A 23,811-nucleotide genomic window follows, 5' to 3' on the forward strand; every position below is an offset into this window, starting at 1 on the left:
GACTTGAACACAGCAATCCAGATGTTTGCATAGCAAGGCCTTATAAAGAGGAATAGCAACTACCTTATCTCTACATGTTAATGTGTTCTTCAATAGCCAAGTAATCTTATGGGCAACCTTAGCAATATGTCCTCTAAACTTTAACTCTATGTCTACCACCAGCCCTAAATCTCTAGCTTCATCTGTTTCCTGGAGTACAGTGCCATTGATGTGATACATCGTTTGTAATCTATTTATTCCAAAATACATAACTTTACATTTTTCTACATTAAACTGACACAAATTATCTTTTACCCATACTGACAGCCTATTTAAATCATCCTGCAAGCTCTCCACTTCGCCTTGATTAACTGTTACTCTGTCTCATTCAGCATTATCAGAAAAAACTGAATATTTCCTTTCAGGTTATTTTTTATATAATTATGTACAAATTAAAGAGCAGTGGTCTCAGCACTGAACCTTTGCAAAATCATCATGTAACCATTTCTTTTATCATTGTTACTCTATTATAAAAAGTTAGTAAATCACTAATGCATGACTCACCCTTCACAAAGCCATGTTAACCCTCATACAGTATCATATTTTTATCTACCAATTCTTGAATTCTCTTTTTGACCAATTTTTCTAGTACTTTTACCACTATGCTTGAGGTACTGATGGTGTATAATTTGCTACTGCAGTACTCTTAGAATCTCCCTTATACAAGGAATTATTTTGCCATCTGTCTACTCCTTTTGAGATCTACCAGAGCTGAGACTTAAATTAAAGAGTCCAGTCAGAGGCATTGCCAGTTCCCTTGCACATTCTTGCAAAACCCTTATGTAACAAAAATATGACAAAATCATGTTTCCTGGGTGCAAAAATTCACAATATTAGCCATGCCATCCAGATGCAAAAAAAGGTAAGTTAAAGGAAATGATTGTCTTGGTTGGTACAAATGATTTGAGAGGCGAGAAGTATTCTATGAGGGAGGATGTAAATTAGTTGTCAGAAGAGGCAAAATGGGAGAATGAGAAAGTGAAGATTGTAAGTTTCCTACCACACTATGATGGAGGCAAAACTAAGGAGAAGGGCAATTTGTGGATCTGTGGTCTCTGTTTGACAGAAAGAAGGATTTATACAATGCTGATGGGCTGAGTCTAAATGGTTTTGGTATTAGGTGGCTGGAGAGAGCTGTGTTCAGCATGCTGAGTGCAAATTCATCATTCAGAGAAACTTAAGCAATTAGGGGGAAGCAGATGAATTTGTGTGAAGGTAACCCATGAAGTGAGTGAGTGTGAGAATGATCAAGTGAGGAATCTAGTCTCTCAAGCAAAAATATTGAATGGGGGTAGTCAATTTAGAAAGTAAAGGGATGCTGAAGTTTCTATATACTAATGCCAGAAGTATAGGAACACGAGGGAGGAGTTTTTGGCATTGGTTAGTTCAACCTTGCTAGAAGTTATAGGCATTAGTGAGACTTGGCTAATAGTAGATGATGTAGTTACAGGGATTGAATGTGAAGGGTTTAGTATTTTCAGGAAAGACAGAGAAGATAGGATGGGGGGAGAAGTACTTCTGATGATAGCAGATGAATTGCAACCAAAAAGAATTGGAGACAGGTGGCAGAGTGGCTATTCATTTGAAGCAATTTGGTGCGAAATTAAGGCCAGTAAGACAAAATATACAGTTGATTGTTGCTATAGGCCTGGGAGTTCCACAGATGATCTGGAAGACATGCATTGCCAAATTAGTAAAATGAGTACAGGTTGAGTGATTATTATGGGGGACTCATGGTAAAGGTGGATTAAGATCTCATCACTTGTCTTAGTATCTGCCATAATGCAAAGCACATCTCCTTGCAGACATGTGTAATACTATGCATTAAGGGAAGGGCCATTACCCAGACCGGTTTCGACCTTTATTGAGGTCTCATCAGTGGGAGCCAGACCCAGAGGTGGTGATACTAAGGTGGAAGTAATGGAGAAGTCATATTTACCTATACGAGTTGCCAAAAGTTGTCTCACCTTATTATTAAATTACTCTGGATTATTGAAAGATGTTGAAAGTTTTTTTTCTCCACTTGGTTAGACTATAATAAATTTAGTTTAATCCTTTCGCCTGAAGGTTGCGTCTGAAGATACTTCAGGTGCAAACTTTGTTTGCTCACTTGGATAAAGGATTAAACTAAATTTATTATAGTCTAACCAAGTGGAGGAAAAAAAACTTCCGACACCTTTCTCTAATCCAGAGTAATTTAATAATAAGGTGAGACACCTTTTGGCAACTCGTATAGGTAAATATGACTTCTCCATTACTTCCACCTTAGTATCACCACCTCTGGATTTGGCTTCCACTGATGAGACCTCAATAAAGGTCGAAACTGGTCTGGATAGTGGCCCTTCCCTTAATGCATAGCATTATAAATGTCTGCAAGGAGATGTGCTTTGCATTATGGGAGATACTAAGACAAGTGATGCGAGCTTAGTCTGCCTTTACCACGAGTTGCCTCACTCCTGAAGATACTTCAGGTGCAAACTTTGTTTGCTTACACTTGGATAAAGAATTAAACTAAATTTATTATAGTCTAACCAAGTGGAGAAAAAAAAACCTTCCTAAATGCTTGGATGTAGAGGAGATTCTGGTTGCCTATTCCCTGAGGGGATATTTTTTTTTGAAAAAAAGCATCATATGAAGATCTGCAATAGGTACATCGAAGAAGTGTGTGTGGGTAGGTGGTTAACTAAAATTTTGGAATAAGAAATTCACTAATAGACATGATAGTGCTGTCCTCAATAGAGTTTAAATAATATTACATGTATACACAAGAATTAAAGCAAAATTATTTATTTCCAATTACTTTTGGAAATAAATAATTGACCTGAAATATTAAAATCAATTAATTAATCTTAATATAACACTTTGAACACTTTAAATGTTGGCATGGGTGGCCGAGTAGTTAGTGTATCCCTTCAGCCAACAGGACTAGAGATTCACCAAATTTCTCCATTGCATTTGTCTAGGGTGATATATGAGGGTAGATCTCCTGTTGATCAGCAGCGACGGAATCCGTACTAGTGGTCACTTAATAGCTGGGTGACTTCAAGGTAGTGTAGGAGTTGAGAATTGATGGTTTTCTCCATCACTTCAGATAGGTGAGCGAGATAGAGTGATAGTTAGATGGCAATGATTTGTTGCTCTTCTTAGAAATGGGTTGAATATTGGCCAATTACCTCCTGAGTTACTGTCAATCAAATTTACTGCAAAAAAGTTATTGAATGATAGCAGAAACACATCTTATGGGTGTGTCTGGAGATTGCATCATAACAGTGCATTTTCTCATTCTACGATGTCAATTCATAAGTTTTTAGCCAAAAAATGCAATCTAATGTTCAATGGCCTTCATCATATTCAATGGCTTACATAAGATGAAAGCTACCCATTTTGAGACTGTAGAAAACATCTGAAGAGCTGTGGCAGGGGTCAATCCTGTTATACCTCATAGAAAGAACATTAGAACCAGTGCATTTCATGCAGGTGGGGAGTTACTTTGAAGGTGACCATGATGTATCAGATGATTAATTGAATACACAATTTATACGAATTTTGTCTTGTTACTTTCTGCTAGACCTTGTTCATAATCTCCACTTGGAAACAAAATCAAGTATTGCCCTCAGTCTTGACCATTCACAAACCTACAACTGTATCAACATCACTGTGGAAAACAGGAAACCAGACCTGCCCACACTAGTCCAAGTGAGATTGTATCATGGCCTTATAAAGAGGCTAGGATTGTCTTTAGCTTGCAGAGTCAATTTCTTTTCATACTCAGACCTTGGCTTTCTGCACACAATTGTAACTCTTCTCACCTGCTTCTTATAACTTTCATAACTGACATTATCCATATGTATATAGTGTTCCTTCCACATCATGTTTTTCTTACAAATCTCTTGCTCGGTAAGATTACATATCCATTTCACTCCTTACAAATCCAAACTCTAGAAACACATTCTGATATTGCATCATTTAAGTATTTTTATTTTTAAATCTACAAATATGAGTGCTGATCACCGTGTAACCCTAAAAGAAAGAATTTAAGTATTTTTTTAAATGCTTCCTATGTACTGCTGACATCCTACCTACCCAACAAATAATACCATAGGCAAAACTTGATGTACTCCTCAGTTGGTCATAATTCCTGCTTTGTAGTTCAGCAAGCAACCTTTTCTAAATGGGACATCTGTAAACTTGGCCACTTCCCAAGTCAGTACAGCATGATTACTGTCACCGTCTGAAGGCAGAACAGTTATATCTTTAACTAAAATCTGTTCAGATACTATAATCAGATCTGATAATCTTTGACCTCAGTTTCCTTGTGTCACATGCTGCTTGAGGATATTTTTTCTTAACAGCTAAATAAATTTGGGTTCATATCTTTTATGAGATTTCATTGTTCAGATAATGCAAGTCACCCATGATAATTACTTATTTCACACCTGTCATGTTTATTTTGTACATTTCGGCTTCTGATTACAGATGTAACAACTGATTTGCTACATCTGTAACAACTCACTGCTAATTTGATCTTGTTAGATTCCAGCTCACACTAGATGGCTTCAAACTTACTGCCACATGGAAAATTCTTACTAGTATTGCAGTCATAACTTTCTATCCTTAACTGGATTCAAATCATCCTATATCTTCAGCAGCATACCCTCTTCTCTCTGATCCTTTCTAATACTCTAGCCTTTACACATTGTTGCGTCGGATATCTCTGATATTGATATATCGAGGCAATATAATTAACTTTATCCTTTCCTACTTTAGCCACTATATCAAGTTCTATCTCATGTACCTCTTTGTTAAGTCAGTTGCGTCATTTGTTATGTGATCTTCATTAATTTTAGTCATCGTTATGTCTCGCTTCTTTTATACCTTTTCTTACGTAATTTAACCTTTTAAGGGCCACCAGAGATTACCTATTCCCTGAATTCTATGAGTTATCCTGGTTACTCAGGCAAAATTTATTTTTTATCTGTGCCAGCCTGGGCCTTAAAGTTAGAGATAAACTTAACCTTTAGGATAAACATAGATTATCAGGTGCCACTAATAATGTTAACTGAATTCTTAGAAGTCTTGGGTTCTCTGGCTTATTTTATTTGCAGTCGTGCCCTACTACTTTTATTTGGGGTATTCCCGCACGCACACACGATCACAGGTTCGAAGTTTTATGAAGGGTCAGTCATCATGATCAGAAACACATGTAAGTAAGGAACCAAAATATTTATTAAACTCATTATATAATGCCATACAAGTTAAAGTAGTTATCAATTCTATATCAATTCTTCTACCTTTCTCTCACCCTCTCACTTTTAAAACAATTATGCATTGACTTCAAAATGTTAGCAAATTCAATAACTCAACATATAATACATTCTTAATTACAGCTCAATTGGACATTAAGGCATTTTAGCACATTTATAATCTCTCTCGGATTAATTACGACAGAATCTTTATCTAACTGAAAGGTCTTAAAGTTCATTTCAAAAGCATAGTCATTTACATAAATCTTAGTTCTTCACTCTTTCTTCCATTACAAATTTTAAGATGCATTCTCTTAACACTGTTAGTCAATTCTCAAAGGGGCTAGAACAAGTGAGAGTACTTATCTATTCTTTATCGGTTTTCTTCCGTCCTTCCTTCTTTGTTTCGATTCTGGTTGTCTCGATCTTATCACCACGTGGGTTACACGTGCTCACCTGAGTTGGGCGCTATCTCTCTGCTAAGGTTTTACGTCGATTGCCCTCTCATTGACGGCCTACAGTTGATCTTGCCGAAATCTGCTGCGGTGTCATGCCGGATCCTTTCGTAAGTCAGCCCTCAAAAATGAGAGCTGAACTGTGATGAACTCTTGGAGCACACGAAGAGAAATGCAGGAACAAGAAAAAACGGGGTGATTTACTTCTGTGTCACGGGTTTTATACACTCCCCTAGAGCGCCACCTTTCCGAGTTTTAATTTCTTTTATCGTCTCACCCATTGGTCTCAGGCTGGGTGACTTCACCGATCAACATACGGGACTTCTTGTTTTCGGGAACGTATGCATCATGATGTCTTCTCAGATGTGATGTTCACAGGTGCTTACGCTGCTCTTATAGCATTAGGGTGATCTTTGCCCTATGTTGCTGAATAATATGCATTCTTTCATTTATAATATTTCACTAACGATTTCTCTCACAGCTGCCCCTTTTTGCTAACTTACATTCATGCTAGACATATAGATACATTAATTTAAATTCACATAATTCACAGTTTATCATACGAGATGTTGTTACAAAAAAAAAACATAGTTACACTGCGCTAAAAGATAAGTATGCATATATATTTTTTGTTAATTGTTAGATTCTGGAATAGTGACATCATGTAAAATTTGAAGTCGCCTATTTCAGATCTAAAACATAATACTAATTAGTATACCATACCCAGGTCTCACTAATGCCTACTATCTGAGGTTCCAAAGTGCTTACCAAGGCAATAAGCTTTACCTCTTTGTTTTTGATCTCCTGTCATTTGTGTACAGACATAATAGCAAATTTACTTTACTTTACCTGTATGCTTGTTTGTATACTCACTTCAGTAGCCTGCATGACTGTTGGATAATTTCCAGATCTGTATTCTTATCTAATGCCTTAATTATTCTGACATCCATGCACTTGCTTAATAAGTCTGAAATGAACAACCACACAGTAATTTTTTTTACTCATAACTCTTTTCATGATAATGCGTATTCTTCTCATTCATACAGTTAAATAACATGTTTGCTCTTTCAGATTTTCTCACCATTCCTCCCATCACAATCTAGTTTCGCTGTATTATTAGGTCCAGTTAATAATTTTTCCAGACTTCTGATGCCATATGCATTGAAGTGTAGGCCATTCCTCTTATACAAATCCATACTGTCCTCATACTCAATACACACATCAAAATACTCACAATAATTCTTTCTACACAGCCTGCATCAAATCGTTTGCCATCATAGCCCTTCTTTTTCTTCTTCATCCTTCTTATCATATCTAGGTGATATATTAACCATTCTCTAACTTTCACATCTCATCCAACTTTCACTATTCACTCTTGCTTCTTCCAACATTCCTTTCACATCCTCTCGCATACTGTATTTATTACCAGACAAATTATTTGTTCCTACCAAAACTACCATCTCTTTTATTTTTCCTTTCTGCTTTTCAATTACGTTTGTTACATTTTTGATTTTAGCACCCAGAAAACTAGAAATAATCACACAATGATCAAATGCATGTTTATGATTGATACTCAATACCATATATTATCCTTTTTATAATTGATTTTTCCTACCTGATTGTCTTTATTTGAAATCTTAACTGATTGAATGGATTTCTGTTTCTCCTTTTACTGGTTATCCTTCTTGTCCTTCTGATATCTCTTAATTGCTTTAAACCTATTCTAGTTTCCTTGTCATCCATCTAATGATTTCCTTACTCCAGATATTTCCAAAGTTAATTCATACTCGATATTCTTACAAGTTTCCAAAATGGCATGATTCTGTTCAGTGGAGAAAGCCACCTTGTTAACAATTTCACTTGCATTCCTCTTTCTTGCTGTTCTGTTTTTCTTGCAAAAGGTTTTGGCATCAGTTTCAATACTACTTTAATATTTGTAGAAAAGTTTGTTCACTTGGTCACAAAGTAAATTGAACTTTCCAAGAAATTATGTTTTTCTAATTCGGAACATGAATAGTTGGCCTGAAGAGTTAAAAAGAAAATTTAAATCTTCACATCCAATAACACCTCGCCTCTATGGTGCTCCCAAAGTGCATAAAGAAGTTCTACTGCATTCAATCGTTGATGGCAGATTCTCCCCCACATATCTATTAGCACCTTGCCAACCTACTTAAAGGAAATATCAGACAAACAGAGTCTTATTTGAAGAACGCTCAACACTTTGTTGAGAAACTCAAGAACGATAGGCTAATGACCAGTTTGGATGTGGTCTCCTTATTCGCGAACGTTCCAGTTGAGGAGGTCATTAACATTATAAAGGATCTCTTTCCTAGAGATATCACACAATTCTTCAATCACTGCCTGAAGTCCAATTTCTTTAAAGTCAACAACATCTTTTATCAACAATTGGAGGGGTCTGGCCATGGGTAGTCCCCTGTCACCACCATGTGCGGATTTGTTCATGGAAAAACTAGAGAATGAAATTCTAACCAACATTGTTCCAAAACCATCAATCTGGTGGAGATATGTTGATGATGTTTTTATCATTTGGAAAGCAAAAATAGAAAGCTTACATGTGTTTTTAGATAAAATCAACTCGCTTCATAACAAAATCAAATTTACTTTGGAATTGGAAAACAATCAAAACTACCTTTTTTTAGACATTCTGGTCAAAAGACAAGAAAATGATCATTTTAAACTTACTATATATAAAAAGCCAACAGATACTGGACGGTATCTGCATTTTACTTCCGATCATCATCATACACAAAAATACAGCATCATCCATATGTTACGGAAAAGAGCCCCCAAAACATAATCACAGATGAAGAAGATGTTCATACTGAACTTTCTCAAATATCGAAAATGCTTTCTCAAAATGGTTATCCTTCGAACATAATCAACAAATTGCTTTATAAAAATAATCTCCAACAACATAGAATAGCTACTCAGTACGTTTTATCAGTTGTCATCCCCTATGTTAGTTCAGTCTCCACCAAAATAGCTAGAATTTTAAAGCCTTACAACATCAGAGTTGTGTTCAAACCGAACTACAACCATTAGACAATTTTTAAGATCACCCTAAAGATTGTGTTCCATTTTTCAAATATGCAGGTGTTTATAGAATTCCATGCAATTGTGGTCTTTCCTACATATGCCAAACTTCAAGAAGCCTGGAAATTAGACAGAAAGAACACGTTGGGGATGTTAATCACAACAGAGTAGATACCTCAGACTTGGCACATCACTTCTCAACTTCTAACCATGCGATAGATTGGGAAAACAGCCCTATGCCATATATAGAGGATGATTACAGATCCAGAATATTCAAAGAAGCGGCAGTGGTCCTATGAACAGGAAACAACCTTAACCGAAATCAAGGAGCAGTATTGAAAGATACATGGAAAAATCTGATTAATTCAAATTAAGTTTAGCAGAACTACAGTACGCTAATAACTATAACGCGTGTTCACAGTAATAACTGAAGCATCTCGCTACATGCACACATTGTCACGCGAGCTGTTAAATTTGGTGTACTAACCGTTATAAACGGTTCTATATTAGTTCAGTTTTTTTTTTTTTTTTGCATTTATTATTTTTTTGCTCACCTTTTTTAGTCTTGACAAAGCTAGACAGTAGGCTAGCGAAACTAGTAGTCATTCTTGTACATAGTTGTATTAAATAGATGGTCTTATATAAGAATAAGTTTTGTGTTTATTAAATTATGTTCTTGTTTAATCCTTTATATCGATAAGGAAATAGAGTTTGCTTGTGAAGTATCTTCATGACTAAGCTACTTGTATATAAAGTCTGATGACTTCGCATTTTATTTGAAATTGAAAAGTCAAATTGATGTATCCCATAATGCAATGCACACATCCTTTTGGATGTATGTAATACTCTGCATTATGAAAAGAATCGCTAACCAGACTGGTTTCGACCATAATTGATATCTCATTTGTGGGAGCCAGACCCAGAAGAGAGATCCTTCCTATAATGCAGAGCATTATACACGTTGAAAAGATGTATGCTTTGCATTATGGGATACTAAGGCAAGTTGATGTCATCAGCTTGTATTACAAGTAGCCTAGTCATGAGGATACTTCACATGCAAACTTTGTTTGCTTACACCTGAATAAAGAATTCAACAAGAATAAGAATGTAATTTTTTGGAAAGTTTATTTTAATATTAACAGTATTCCATCAAATACTATAAAGACATGAACATCGGCAATAAAATTCCTGTAAAATCTAATTATTCTAAGAAAATAACAATAAAACAGATAAAAATCATAAATTTCATAGGAGCGTTAAACATACTGACCTTCCACTGTATAGCCTTGAAATAAATAAATAATAAATAAAATAAACATAAACATAAAATACAAAATAAAAAAAATTCAGAGTAATGTCTACCTAAGATTAACATTTTAGATAGATCTTACTTTTTTTTTTTTTTTTCTGACTCTAGTTAAATCAGTAAGATATGTTCTCCTGTTTTCTTAAATCACTTGGTGAACCATCATTTAATTACTAAATTTGACTCAAAACGGTTTAGTAATATATAGGTGCAGCCTGAATTCACACTGAACTTTGCTAATGAGTATTAGCTTCTTTTATATTTTTTACATCCATAAGGTAATTCTGATTATCTGTTTTATTTATGAAATAACTCCAATTAAATCAAGAAAATTTAAAACATCTCTTAGGAAAGATGTTTGAACTAATCTTATCCATTCTGTTTTTTTTTTTTTTAGGTTAGTAGGTGGTCACTTGTGTGTTCGCTCTGCAAAGAAAAAGTAGGAGCATGTATCCAGTGTTCTGTAAGTTTATTAACCTTTTTTTTTATCACATAGTTTCTCAATTTTTAAAATGAAGTTGATTTTCATTACATGGAAAGTTTTCTTTAAAATAGCATTATTGTGCACCTTTTTTGGTAGTTTGTTGTGGAGGATGAATTTCTTATAATAAGAGTTGGATGTGTTATGTTACTGATTTTCAGCATAGCGCAGCATCGTATACGAGGGTGGTCTGAAAAGTTCTTGGTCTAACAATGAAAAAACAAATTTATAATTTCAAAATTATTTTTATTTTTCAACATAATCTCCCTTAAGACAAATGCATTTATTTCAGCGATGCTCCAGTGCCATTATCTTGTCCCTGTAGTGGTTCTCGGTAAGATCTGCAAAATACCCCTCTACAGCTGCAATTACCTCTTGATTTGAAGAAAAATGCTGACCAGCAAGGAAGATTTTTAGTTTTGGGAATAGATAGAAGTCAGAGGCAGCCAAATCTGGGGAACAGGGTGGATATTCCAACAATTCATAGCGCAGATCCCTTAATTTTCCCATTGCCAAAACACCTTTGTGGGCAGGTGCATTGTCCTGATGAAAGATGTTTTTTTCTTCTGCAAACCGGGTCTTTTCTCACAAATTTTTTTGTTTAGTTTGGTTAAAAGATCAGAATAATATTTCCCAGTTTTTGTTTTACCCTATTCAAGATAATTAATAAACAAAATGCCTTTAGCATCCCAAAACACCAATGCCATGACCTTTCCTGCTGATGGAACTGACTTTGTCTTCTTTGGCACCGAACAACAGGCTTCTGTCCACTGTTTTCACTGCTGTTTGGATTCTGGTGTGTAATGGTGAAACCAAGTCTCATCCATAGTAATAAATCGATGCACAAAATCAGCTTTATTCTTGTTAAAACGCTCCAACCACTGTTCAGAGATTTTCATGCGAGTGTATTTTTGATCTGCGGTGAGCAAGCGCTGCACCAATCTCGCGCAAAGCTTTTTCATTTGCAATTCTTCATGTAAAATATATCCTACACGTTCTTTTGAAATGCCTATAGTCTCAGCAATATCACACACTCTGACTCGCTGATCATCCAATACCATATCGTGTACTTGATCAATGATTTCTGGTGGTGTTGCACTTTTTGGATGTCCTTCACGGGGATCATCTTCAAAGCTAGTACGGCCATGTTTAAATTTGGCAGCCCATTTCTTAATTGTTAAAAACAAAAATAGAAGAGTGCCCATAAACCTTGATGAACTTTGAATGAATTTCTTTTGCCATTAAACCTTCTTTTACAAAGAATTTTATAACCACACGATTCTCAATTTTATCCATTTCAAGGGATACAGACAACACTTTGCTTCAGACAGCTGTATAAAACAAACTACTTGATAGAATGACTTGCAGTTTCACATGGATGCTTATGACAGATATACCAACTTAGAAAAGAATAAAAAATCTTGCCGATAGTGTTGCCATCTATGGTCGAGGCCGACAACTTTTCAGCCCACCCTTGTAGCCTCTCAATCTGTCTGTTTCGTTAACAGGTATCTATTTATGTTGAATGAATGAAGGTTAGATGGAAATTTTGGACTTGTCAACTGAATTGTATTGGATAGATGATGAAGGTAAATCACCTCCTTCTATAGCAGTAATTGAGCTCCATATGGTGCTCAGTTGCTGAACACTACAAAGTAGTCTGGTCCCAGTGGCATCTCTCATATTGTACTCAGATGTTATGCTCCAGAGCTAACAACTGTCCTCTATCGTCTCTTCAATCTTCTGTACTCAGCTGACACCTATCCATTCTCATGGAAACTAACCCATTCCAAAAAAGGAAGACAAAAGCCTACTATCCAACTACCAACCAATTGCTATCACCCCAATCAAAATAATGGAGAAAGTTATCAATGGTCAACTTCTTCACTACCTGGAAGCCCATTTTGTGGAAACAGGCCACACCACAGGAAGGAGAGGATGACTCGACGGGGTGAGGCTATATATTGTGCACCTCTATCCATTAATGACACCAACCTTTCTGAACTTTTTTGATTTCCTTTCTTTAAATGTTCATTTTCTCCATTTTTATCTTTCCTAATATTGGCTTTCTTTTTCGAGCAGTAGATCTAAAGCAAGTAGAGATGTTGAGACATTTACTATCACAAATTATCTTATGTAAATTGTTCTCATACCTACCAGATACTTCTATCCATTCTAAAAACAGTGTAGATCTCTTTATCACTGGTGATCCTTCTAATTATATTGTAGGTGTTTTTGACTTCTGGGAAATTCAAACCCCAATCTGGTATTCATTTCTTCTCCTATGGAGTAACACTAACACAATCACTCTTATTTCTTATGTTGCTGTGTTATTATAATGCCAAATATCATAATGATGACAGGCAATGACAATCACGAAAAAGAAGGAGTAGCCATAGTATTCAACACAAAATACGAGGTTAATCTTCTTGAATGGCAGGCAGTCTCAAGTAGAGTGATGTGGGCAAATATGAGAATGGGGAACTGGACAATGAGACTTATTTGTGCCTAGGGTCCTACAGAAGATTCTACTAAGGTAGAATTGGAGGAATTTTTTGAGGCTTTAGAGAAAGCAACTGACACAATGAAAAAGGAAACGTTGGTCCTTGTTGGGGATCTAAATAGCAGAGTAGCAAATGATTGTCAGGCATACAAAAATATTTTGGGAAAATTTGGAGAAAACAGCAAAGCTAATAATAATGGCAAATATCTGTTGGATTTCTGCTCAGGACATGGACTGGTTATTACTAACACGATGTTCCAAAATAAATATGTGCACAAATTCACATGGAGAGAAGAGGCAAGAAATAAGAAAAGTCTCATTGACTATGATATTGTTGATAGTGATGTTTTCTCCCTGGTGCAGGACACCAGAGTGTACAGAGGATTTGAAATTGTAAGTGATCACTATTTAGTCTTGAGCAGGATAAAATTGAATTTCATTTTGAAAAGAAAAACATGTAAGAAAGTTTTAAAGCGAATAAAAGTTGAACAGCTCTCATATGATAACTGTAGACTAAAATACACAAACATTATTCAAGAAAAAATGAAAGAGTTTGAGAACAGGAACCAAACCTTAGAGATTCAGTGGCAAGCCTTGAAGAAAACCCTGATTGATTCAGCCAGAGAGGCATGTGGTGAGGTTGTTTGCAAGGATAGAAAAATCAGAACTCTATGGTGGACACAGGAAGTTAAAGAAGCAGTGAAGGAAAAGAAGAAAGCATATCAAAAGTTCCTGGCAAATAAGTCAGCAGAGAATACAAGAGCATTTGGCTCTGTATTCTCTTAGAGAATACAGAGACAAATGTAAGAAAGCTAAACACTGTGTAAAACTATCTAAACAAAAATCATGGGAGGACTTTGGTAAGAAAATAAATATCAAGAAAGTGGCAAGATATTGTGGAAGTTGTTGAAGAAGCTCAGAAATGGAGGAAAGAGTGTTGTAAAAGGAATTAGAGATGATAAAGGCGACATGAAAACTGGAGAAAAAGATAACTTTGAAGTATGGAGTAATTACTTCGAAAACTTGCTAAATGAAACAAGTAGTATAGCAAATTGGTAAAAAACACTCAACAGACATACAGTCAGGAATACATATACATACATGAAGTAGAAAAACCATTTTTCAAATTTCTTTCTGCTGCTTTCCACATTTCAAAGGCTTGAAATGTGGAGAGGCAGCAGAAGTAGATGATTTTAGACCAGAAATGCTGAAGTATGGAGGTATAAAAATCTTACAGTGGTTGCATTGCATAGTTCAGAAGGCCTGGACTGAGGGACGAATTCCAGATGATTGAAGTAGAGCTCTCATAGTACCCATATATAAAAAGGGAAATAAAATTGAATGTGAGAATTACAGAGGTATATCTTTATTGAGTGTTCCTGGTAAGATTTATCCAAGTATACTTGAGAAACAGTTGAGAAGAATTGTGGAAGAAAAGCTTGTTGAAGAACAACCTGGATTCAGACTAAATAGAGGCTGTCAGGATCAGATCTTCACTTTACGACAGATAGTTGAGAAATCATGGGAATATAACAACAAAGATCTGTATTTAAGTTTTGTAGATCTGAAAAAGACATATGACAAGGTACCAAGAGAGAAACAATTCAAAACCCTACAGTTGTATGGTGTCAAACAGGCATTATATCAAGCAATACTTAGTCTTTATTTGAGTTGTAAGTCAGTAGTTAGAATTGAAGGATGTACAGGAAGATGGTTTAATGTTAAATCTGGTGTGAGACAAGGATGTACATTATCCCCTCTGTTATTCATTATCTATATGGATCACATTATGAAGGAAAGTGGTATTAAACTGATATCAAAATTGGAGACGTTAATGTCAGCTCTTTGCTGACATTAACTTCTTTTTACGTTATACTTCTAAATAAATCCGCTACAAGTGTGCAAGATTCCCCTCACTAAATTGAATAACTGTTGTAATAGATATGGGATGATGGTCAGCAATAACAAGACAATGACAATGAAAATAGGCAGAATCATTGAAAATGTCAACTGCATTGTGAATGGGGAGCTTATAGAACAAGTAAAATATATCAGCTACTTAGGCACGATTTTTAGTGAAGATGTAAATTAAATATGGAAATAGACAACAGAATCAACCAAGTTGGTATAGTAGGAAGTCAATTGAATAAATTCATATGGAATAAGGGAGAAATTAGTTGGAACACTAAATTAGCTGTATACAAGAGTGTTCAAACCAATTTTAACTTATGGATCTGAGAGCTGGGTTAGAAGTAAAACACTTGACCAAAGACTAGAGACTGCAGATATGAGAGTCCTGAGAAAGATCAGGGGCATGAACAGATGGCATCAATGGCAATATCATATTAAAAATGAGGATATTAGGAAAGAACTTGACATTTTCAGCATACAGGAATGCGTTAGCAGAGCTAATCTTAAGTGGTATGGTCATTTAAACGGAATGGGCGTGGAAAGATTAGCAAAACAGGTGTTCTCTGCCAGGTTGGCAGGAAAACGACCCAGAGGAAGACCAAGATATAGGTGGATTGATATGGTAAAAAGTGTCTGAGACAATAGAAATGTAAGATCTGATAATGTTGGAGTCTTGACAAGTAACATACTTATTTGGAGGAAAAATTGTAGATAGGAAGTTAGTAATGATTTAAATATTTCATGTATTTCTATCATATCCTGTACACCCCTTGAGGGTACATGGCAGGAATTTGATGATGTATCGTATGTATCGTAATGATCTTCGTGATTTCTGTGCTTAATTCCTTGGTTGGATTAGTGTTTACATTTGCACTGAACATATCATCGAAACATTTCTTATTGGTATGGGTACGTGGTTGGGTGACACTAGAGTCGCCGGAGAACGTGGCAGGAAATTTAAGCTGTGCTGAAAAAAGTGCTTTTTTTAATCAGTGAATGGTGTGACTTCTTGTCGAGATTTGTGCTATGTTGTTTTTCTGTAATACATCTGTCTCCTTCGGTGGTTTTTTTTGGAATTAGTTGTTGTCTCTATATAGTTTATTTTTGGTTACGTAGAAGATAGGGTTGGAATCATAGCGGTGGAAGAGAAGACGAATATAACATAAGTTTTCGTTATTTAGATATTTAGTATACTTAAATGTGTTTTATACTTATAGTTAACTTTTACTTGTCTAGCTCTACCTAAGTTATACCCACTTATACTTATTTCGCTTTTAGTTGCAATAGTTCCTCGACACTATTTTGAATAATGGCGGCAGCAGCAGCTAAAATTGCAAATGATGTATCATCAAGTCCTCCCCACATATTAGGACTCCATTTTGCGTGATATAATATGGAATTTTGTATCATGCAGGACTTGTGGAATGTATTTCCCAGTGGTTGTATATGTGGCAGGTGAGAGTAGGGAAATATGTATATGTGCAAAATGCAGGCAATGGGAGGAACTTGGTGAGTTAGAAATGACTATAACTGACCTTGTTGAGTCAGAGGTGAAAGATTTTCCACGTAGAGAGATGAGTGGGGTATGATAGAGGGCGAGAATAGCGATAGAAATATGAATAAAATAATGAGAGTGGGGAGTGTGGAAAGGTAGAATAAATGTGAAGTTTTTGGAGATGGTCTCAATGGGAGGATGAATGGCAAATAAGGGTGGCTGATTTGCAGAGGAGTGAAAGAGGAGGTGGAATGACTGGAGAAAGAGATGAGAAGTGTGAAAGATGAGATTAGGCGAATGGAAGAGACAAATGCAAGGCGAATAAGAGTAGGAGTGATAAAGAGTTATGGGAATGATAGAAGAGGAGAAAATAGGTACAGGAGAAGAGAGGGAATGGGAGAGAGTTATGTGAATGATAGAAGAGGAGAGAATAGGATAAGTGCAAGAGAGGGAATGAGAGAGAGTTATGGGAATGATAGAAGAGGAGAGAATGGAAACAGCAAGAGAGAGGGAATGAGAAGAATGTGAAGGAGCACTGGAACCAGGGATAGAGTGATGTCAGGAAGGCAGGTAAGTAGGGGGAACACAGAGAGAAAGTGTTAGAGGAGAGAGAGTGAAGGATGCATGTGAGCAATCGAGGAACAAGGTAGTAAGGTGTGTAATGTATGAGGACTCGGTGATCCGTGGTGAGTAAGATAGGATGCGTGAGGAGTGTTTGCCTGGAGGAACAATAGAAAGTGTAGCTATGGCAATTAAGAGGGGTTAAAGGGTGGAGATTCTTGCTTGAGGTTGTAAGAAAGAAGTTGCAGAGAGGAAAGATAGTGTGCATGTTGCCTAGGTATGATAGTGACGAGCTGAGCAGAAGAGCAGTAATATTGAATAACATAATAGCTAGAATGTGTCAAGAGAGAGGATTGTAATATATGGATGGCTTAGAAGGCGTTTGAGGGCAGAAAGGAATTGTATGCGAGAGACCACTTGCATTTGAATGAGGAAGGACTTAGGCATCTGGAGAGATTGCTGTTCTGAACGAGTCGGTGTGTCAATGCAGGAAAACTAGAATACCCAGAGTGGATGGTAGCATGGGGTGGCCTCTTTGTGGGAATGGGTACTTGTGAGAAGGGGGACGACATCAGGTAACGCTGAGCCCAGTGAGTCTAGAGGGGAAAATGCTAGGTATAGAAACAGTGGCATTTTTATGCTTTATACTAATGCCAGGAGTATCCAGAATAAAGGAGAGGAATTGGTTTCACTGATAGCATCAGCCTGCCTAAAGATTATTGGGATCACTGAGATGTGGTTGACAGAAGAGGATATAATCACAGGAATAGAAGTAGCAGGGTACAGCATTTCGGCAGGATAGGAAGGGAAAGCATGGTGGTGGTGGCAGAGTACTGCTTATAATAAGTGACAACTTATGTCCTCTAAGAGTGGAGGTTTTGGAAGGCAGTGACACTAATGATTTTGAAAGCATATGGTGTGAAGTAGAGGTGGGCAAGACAGGATGTTTAGTGGGGTGTTGCTACAAACCAAGGAGCACAGTAGGTGGGGACCAGGAGATGTTTAGACAGTTGAGCTTGGCAAGTGCAAGAAGAATGATTGTTAATGGAGATTTTAACTACAGTACTATAAACTGGGGAGAGGAAGATGCATATAGCAATAAGGGAATGAATTTCTAGAATTCTTGAGGGACAAATGTCTGAGGCAACATGTAATAGAGGGAACAAGAGGTTCAATAGTTTTGGATTTGGTCATAGCAATAGAAGAGTTGATAATAACTGAGATGACATCTCTCCCACCAGTTGGAGAGAGTGACCATATGGTTTTGACTTGGAAGATGAGTAGATGTGCAGGAGTATCAAAGAGATGGGAACGAATGTAGAATTATAAGGCAGGTGATTATAATAGTCTTAGATATCAACTTGGGAAAGTTACATGGAGGGAGGAATTGGAATGCCTGGATATCGTTAGTGCTCAGGAAATTGTGATGGAATATTTGTTAGCAGCAATAGTAAGCTGTATTCCATGAGTGAAGAAGAGGACACAATTTGGTGTAAAGTGGATGACAAACAATATTAAACAGGAACTGTATGTAAAAAAGAGGCTATGGAAGAGATGTAAGGAGACAGGTAAAAAGCAGATGCATGAATAATATAAGACACAGGCCAGGAGAGTGACTAGTATGATAAGGAAGGAGGAACTGGAATATGAGAAGAGATTGGCCCTAAGATCCAAAGAAAATTCTAGGGAATTTTCTTTGGATCTTAGGAGTAAATTTTAATACTAGGGCAGGTTCGAGATTTAGAGGTGCAGGAGGAGTGCGTGTGTGTGTGTTCCAAATACTGAGTATTCTGGATGTCAGTAAAGCTGTGGGACTGGATGGTATTTCACCACTAGTTTTGAGAGAATGTGCTAAAGAAATGACAGCTCCTTTGACCTCATTTTTTAATGAAAGTCTGGCTACAGGGAAGGTGCCCAGGGAATGGAAGGAAGGTAAGATAGTGCCATTGCATAAGGGCAGTAGCAGACTGGAAGTGCCTAATTATAGGCCAGTTTATGTGTCATCAGTAGTTGTTAAGATCTTGGAGAAATTAGTTAGGGACCATATACAACATTGGGCAGATGAGGGTAATGTTATCTGTGAGAGTCAACATGGATTTGTGAAGGAGTGCTCTAGTTTTAGTAATATCCTAGCCTTTTATAATCAAGTTACAAGAACAGTAGATGAGTGGAAAGGCATATACTGCCATTTTCTTGGATTTAGCAAAGGCATTTGACAGGGTGCCACATGAAAAGCTGATATTTAAGTTGCAGCACATGGGTTTGGATGTCAAGTTAGTCAGCTGAATTCAGGATTGGCTGTCTGATAGGTATCAGAGAGTTGTGTATGGTGGGGCAGTTTCAAGGAGGCAGAAGGTGACAAATAGGGTCCCACAGAGCTCAGTACTGAACCTATATCGTTTAACCTTTATATCAATGACATTGTCAGTGGATTGCAGGGAGATTTTCAGTTGTTTGTGGATGATGTGAAGCTGGGAAGGGTTATTAGTAATAGTGCAGATGTGATAGTGCAAGAGGATTTGAATAAGCTAGACAGATGGGGGATGTCAGTTTAATGCAGCAAAATGTAAGGTCTTGAGGTTTGGGACACATCGATGGGAAGCTGCATACTCTATTGGAGGAGCTATACTGGAGGAAGTAGGGAAGACAAGAGATCTGGAGTTGATGATTGATAGAAACCTGAAATTCAGGGGACATATTGCAAAGGTGGTGAAGGTAACACAGAGTATTGCTGCAATAATGAGAAGGATCCTGACTTGCAGAGATAAAACAGTTATAATTCCTTTGTATAAGACCCTGATCAGACCACACTTAGACTATTGTTCTCAGATTTGGTCCCCAGGATTTGAAGGGGATAAATTAACAGTAGAAAGGGTACAAAGGCAGATAACAGAGATGGTTTCAGGACTGTACAATGTTAGTTATGAGGATCGGCTGAGGGAATGTGGACTGCAGAGTTTGGTGGATAGAAGAAAGAGAGGTGATATGATTGAGACTTTTAAACTGTTGAGAGATGGGGAGTTCTTTCACTTGGTTGAACAGTGAGAAGGAGTGATGACAAGGGGGCCATCCCTGGAAGTTACAAAAGGAAGCTGTGAGCAAGAGAGTAAAGAGTGGTTTCTTTGCATGGAGGGTGGTTGAACCGTAGAATACATTGCATGATAGAGTGGTGAGAGCGAGAATGGTCAATGAGTTTAAGGAGTGGTATGATAGACTTTGTGTTTCCTAGGAGGGACCTCCAGCGATTAGTCTTTTGGCTCCATGGAGGCCTGAATAATAACACTGGCCAACAAAAAAAAAATATTTTTCTACTGATTATGATCTGACACTTGTTTTTTACCAATTTGGGTGCGCTGATTTCAAATATCAAATCAATTTTTCTCTATCACGTCAGGTTTTTCCTCTATGGCATTTTCTTTTTGCTAATTTGAAAGTTTTTGATAGTTTTAAGGAGGCAGTACTATTTAGAGGATCAAAAAAATCAATTTTTTTAATATTATTTTCTGAAAGTATGTACTTTTAAAAATATGTTCCTAACTTTTTATCAAGAAATTCGAAAAATTCCCGAAGATATAGCCTATTATTCAAAGCGGTGCGCAGATCAGAATCAGAGCGCTCACCGCTCTCGCTTGTTAGTAAACGAATAAATGTGTAAGAACCTGCAATGGCACATACTGGCGCTTTGAATGCGAGAGAGGCCGATAGCCGACCTAATACATTTAAGTTGAAAGTTTATTTTTCACTTGTTTAGAGTATAATAAAATTAGTTTAATCCTTTATCCAAGTGTGAGCAAACAAAGTTTGCGCCTGAAAGTATCTTCAGGACTGGGGTAAGGTGGTACAACACCAGGGCAACTCATTGCAAAGGTGGAGCAAGCTACCAACACTCCTATCTCAGTATCTCCTATAATGCAAAACACATCTCCTTGCAGATATGTCTAATGTTATGCATTAAGGGAAGGGCCACTACCCAGACTAGTTTCGATCTTTATTGAGGTCGAATGGGAGTTCATGTCTCTCATCATTGGCCTTTGGAGAATAAAGCATGCTGAGGGTCAGCGAACAGTAAGAGAGGAGAATAATGAAAGATAGAGTAGGACAGTAGGAGGTAAAAGAGGCCTCAGTCAACCTGTTTAGCCTTATATGGCTAATTGGTCTGTGACACATATTCTCAATTTATCTGTTAAAAAAAAAAAGAAAATTTAACCATAAAAATTTTGACTAATAGTTCACTTATAAATTTATCCTTAATAATTTCGTCAGTTATTTATGAAGGAGAATCATTGACCTGTTTTGAAAACAATAATTTCAGTTCGAACTTTTTTTTTTTTTTTTTTTTTTTTTTTTTTTTTTTTTTTTTTTAAATTACATAAAAATCAAAGGACTTAAGGTCTGGTCAGTTGAACTGAAAGGAAACAAAATAAGGAACTTGCAAACCTGGTACCACTGGGACTTAGAATGGGGTAGAAGACTGGCCCGGGAGATGCCGCTCACAAGGAGCAGCACCACCTCGCAGTAAGCCTTCGCAGCCCGGGTTCTCAGATCTACCCCCCTTATTTGGAGTAAAGGAAACCGTGCCAGCGAAAGCTTTGTGGCGAGGAAGAACAGAGTGGTTGTTACTTTTCCTAGGGAGAGTTAGGTGGAGTTTTGGAGATGCTAAAGAAATATACAGGGCTTGATGCGTCCCTGTATAAGAAAGCATATTTTCGGTGGTTTGCAGTATTTGTTCACAAATTTAAAGTCGCCTAGTAGATGTCTCTCTTGCGCAAGAAATTTAGGAAGGTAAAAAAAGAAACCTTTCCTTATTCCTGCGTACATTAAATTTGCGTCCCATACCTGGGATTTTTTCCGTACCTTCCAGATGTGATATTTTAAGATGTTAATTAAAAAAATGGCGAATTTTTGGGTCTTGTTGACTGGTGGCGGGAATTGCAGGTATATGACCTCTTCTAGTGATAGCATCGGGATTCCCAGTGCTGTGCTCAGTCTTTGCCAGACGCGTTGGGATGGTGGGCAAAAATAAAAGAAATGCTCCATCGTTTCCACGCCCCGGCAAACATCACAAAAGGGATCGCACGGACTGGGTAAGTACCTAGATTTAACCTGTTTCACCGGGAGCCGCCCATAAGCTATTCACCAGGCCAGATCCCGATGAAAAGGCTGTCCCCAGCTATTCTTGATGTTTTTAAAGAGAATTTCATTGTTTGTCCCGAGGTTTGGTGTATCACGCCTGGAGAGTTGGAAGAAATCCCAGTATACTGCTTTCGGTTTGTGTGTGAGGATTTTTGTTCCTTTGTCTCTAAGTGCTGTGAGTGATTTTACTAGTGTGCGGTACCACTTGGGCACAACCCTTGCACGGGGTCCAGCATAGTCCGTGGTTCCAAAGAGGGGGAGGAAAAGTCCTATAAAATATCTAATTAGGAGGCCTGAAATATGGTTTGAGTTTAAGGCCTTCCGTACGGTTTTGAATGTATTTGCATAAAGCAAGCTTTTGAGATCAGGCAGAGCGTACCCCCCTTCTTCATGTTTTAGTTGCAGGTATTGTTTTTTAACCTCGTGTTTTTTTTCATTCCAGAAGAAATCTATGAGTTTTTTGGCTAATTGGTTTTCTTGTAGCAGTGTGATGCCTGTGATATTGACTGTGTGCATCAGCATTGGGGTAATGATATTGTTTTTATCACTGTGGCTCTGCCATAAAAGGAGAAAAAGGTCGGTTTGAATAGACTTATCTTTTCCGTACTTATTTCCTGTAATTTTTTAACTGGTAAAGCTAGCGACTCAGAAAAGGGAACTTCTAGTATTGTTAGCGGCTGCGTATGCAGCGCTAAACCGTAGGGAAGTCAGAAACACACGCAAGTGGTGGTGTTGGAGGTGGGCGGTAGATGGCGTTGATTCGTAGTAGAGGTAAGGTGTAGAGACAGTTGAAGATGTCCTCCCGCGATGAGTCTTCGGACTCCTTGGAGGTATCAGGAATAATAATAATAAAAAAGTCCAGTGTTATGGAAATTTCCAAAATTTTTGATTTTGGTTTTTTGTGCATTAACTCGGAGACCACTGACTATGCTGAAGTTTTGCAGTATGTCAAGATAGATGCAGATAGACTCAGAGTCTCTGAGTGTGGCCACTACATCATCTGCATATGCTACTATTTTGCACTGTTTGGAAACTTGGGGCAGTGGAATACCATTAATTGCAGGGGTGTTCTCTATTCTTTTGATGAGGGTTCTAATGCTAGGGAAAAGAGAAGGGGGCTTAGTGGGCAGCCTTGCCTAACCCCTCTCTTTATACGGATTGGTTCTGTCAGAAACCCATTAATAGACAGTTGTGTCAAGGCCTCCGCGTACATATGTTTAATTGTACGCCGAAGTCTCGGGCCTATGCCCACTTTTTTTAGGGTGTCCTGTAAGTACGTGTGGCTGACGCTGTTGAACGCTTTTTCCAGGTCGGTGGAGAGAAGTGCCAGGGGGTATTTTTTTTCCTTGGCCAGTCTGATTAGGTCTCTTAGCAGGAAGAGATTAAATTCCATAGATCTACCTGGGATTCCATAGACCTGTGAACTTGTTATTATGTTTTCTATTCCGCCCTTAATGCGTGTACAGATAATTTTTGCGAAAAGTTTATAGTCTAGGTTAGTTAAGGAGATGGGACGCCAGTTATTTGACAAAGTCCGATCTCGGTCTTTTTTGGGGATAAAGATTGTATAGCTCTTAGCGAATTCCTCGGGGATGTTTCCCGAAGTGAGGAATTCGTTAAAGATCTTTAT

General features: G+C 37.3%; 1 protein-coding gene across 5 annotated transcripts in view; it reads left to right on the forward strand.

Annotated features, from left to right (window-relative positions):
* The window catches only part of LOC150106713 (PHD finger protein rhinoceros-like), a 397,154-nt gene that overhangs the window by 199,902 nt on the left and 173,441 nt on the right, over positions 1-23,811 (forward strand). For all 5 annotated transcript variants that reach the window (XM_090392660.1, XM_090392659.1, XM_090392661.1 and 2 more), the window contains one exon: positions 10,495-10,560. In XM_090392660.1, the coding sequence (XP_090248786.1) occupies positions 10,495-10,560 (66 nt within the window). The remainder of the gene's footprint in view (positions 1-10,494; positions 10,561-23,811) is intronic.

This window comes from Typopeltis vanoorti, chromosome 5, assembly GCF_054136105.1.
Source record: "Typopeltis vanoorti isolate ZY-2024b chromosome 5, IOZ_Tvanoo_1.0, whole genome shotgun sequence".
Classification (NCBI taxonomy): domain Eukaryota; kingdom Metazoa; phylum Arthropoda; class Arachnida; order Uropygi; family Thelyphonidae; genus Typopeltis; species Typopeltis vanoorti.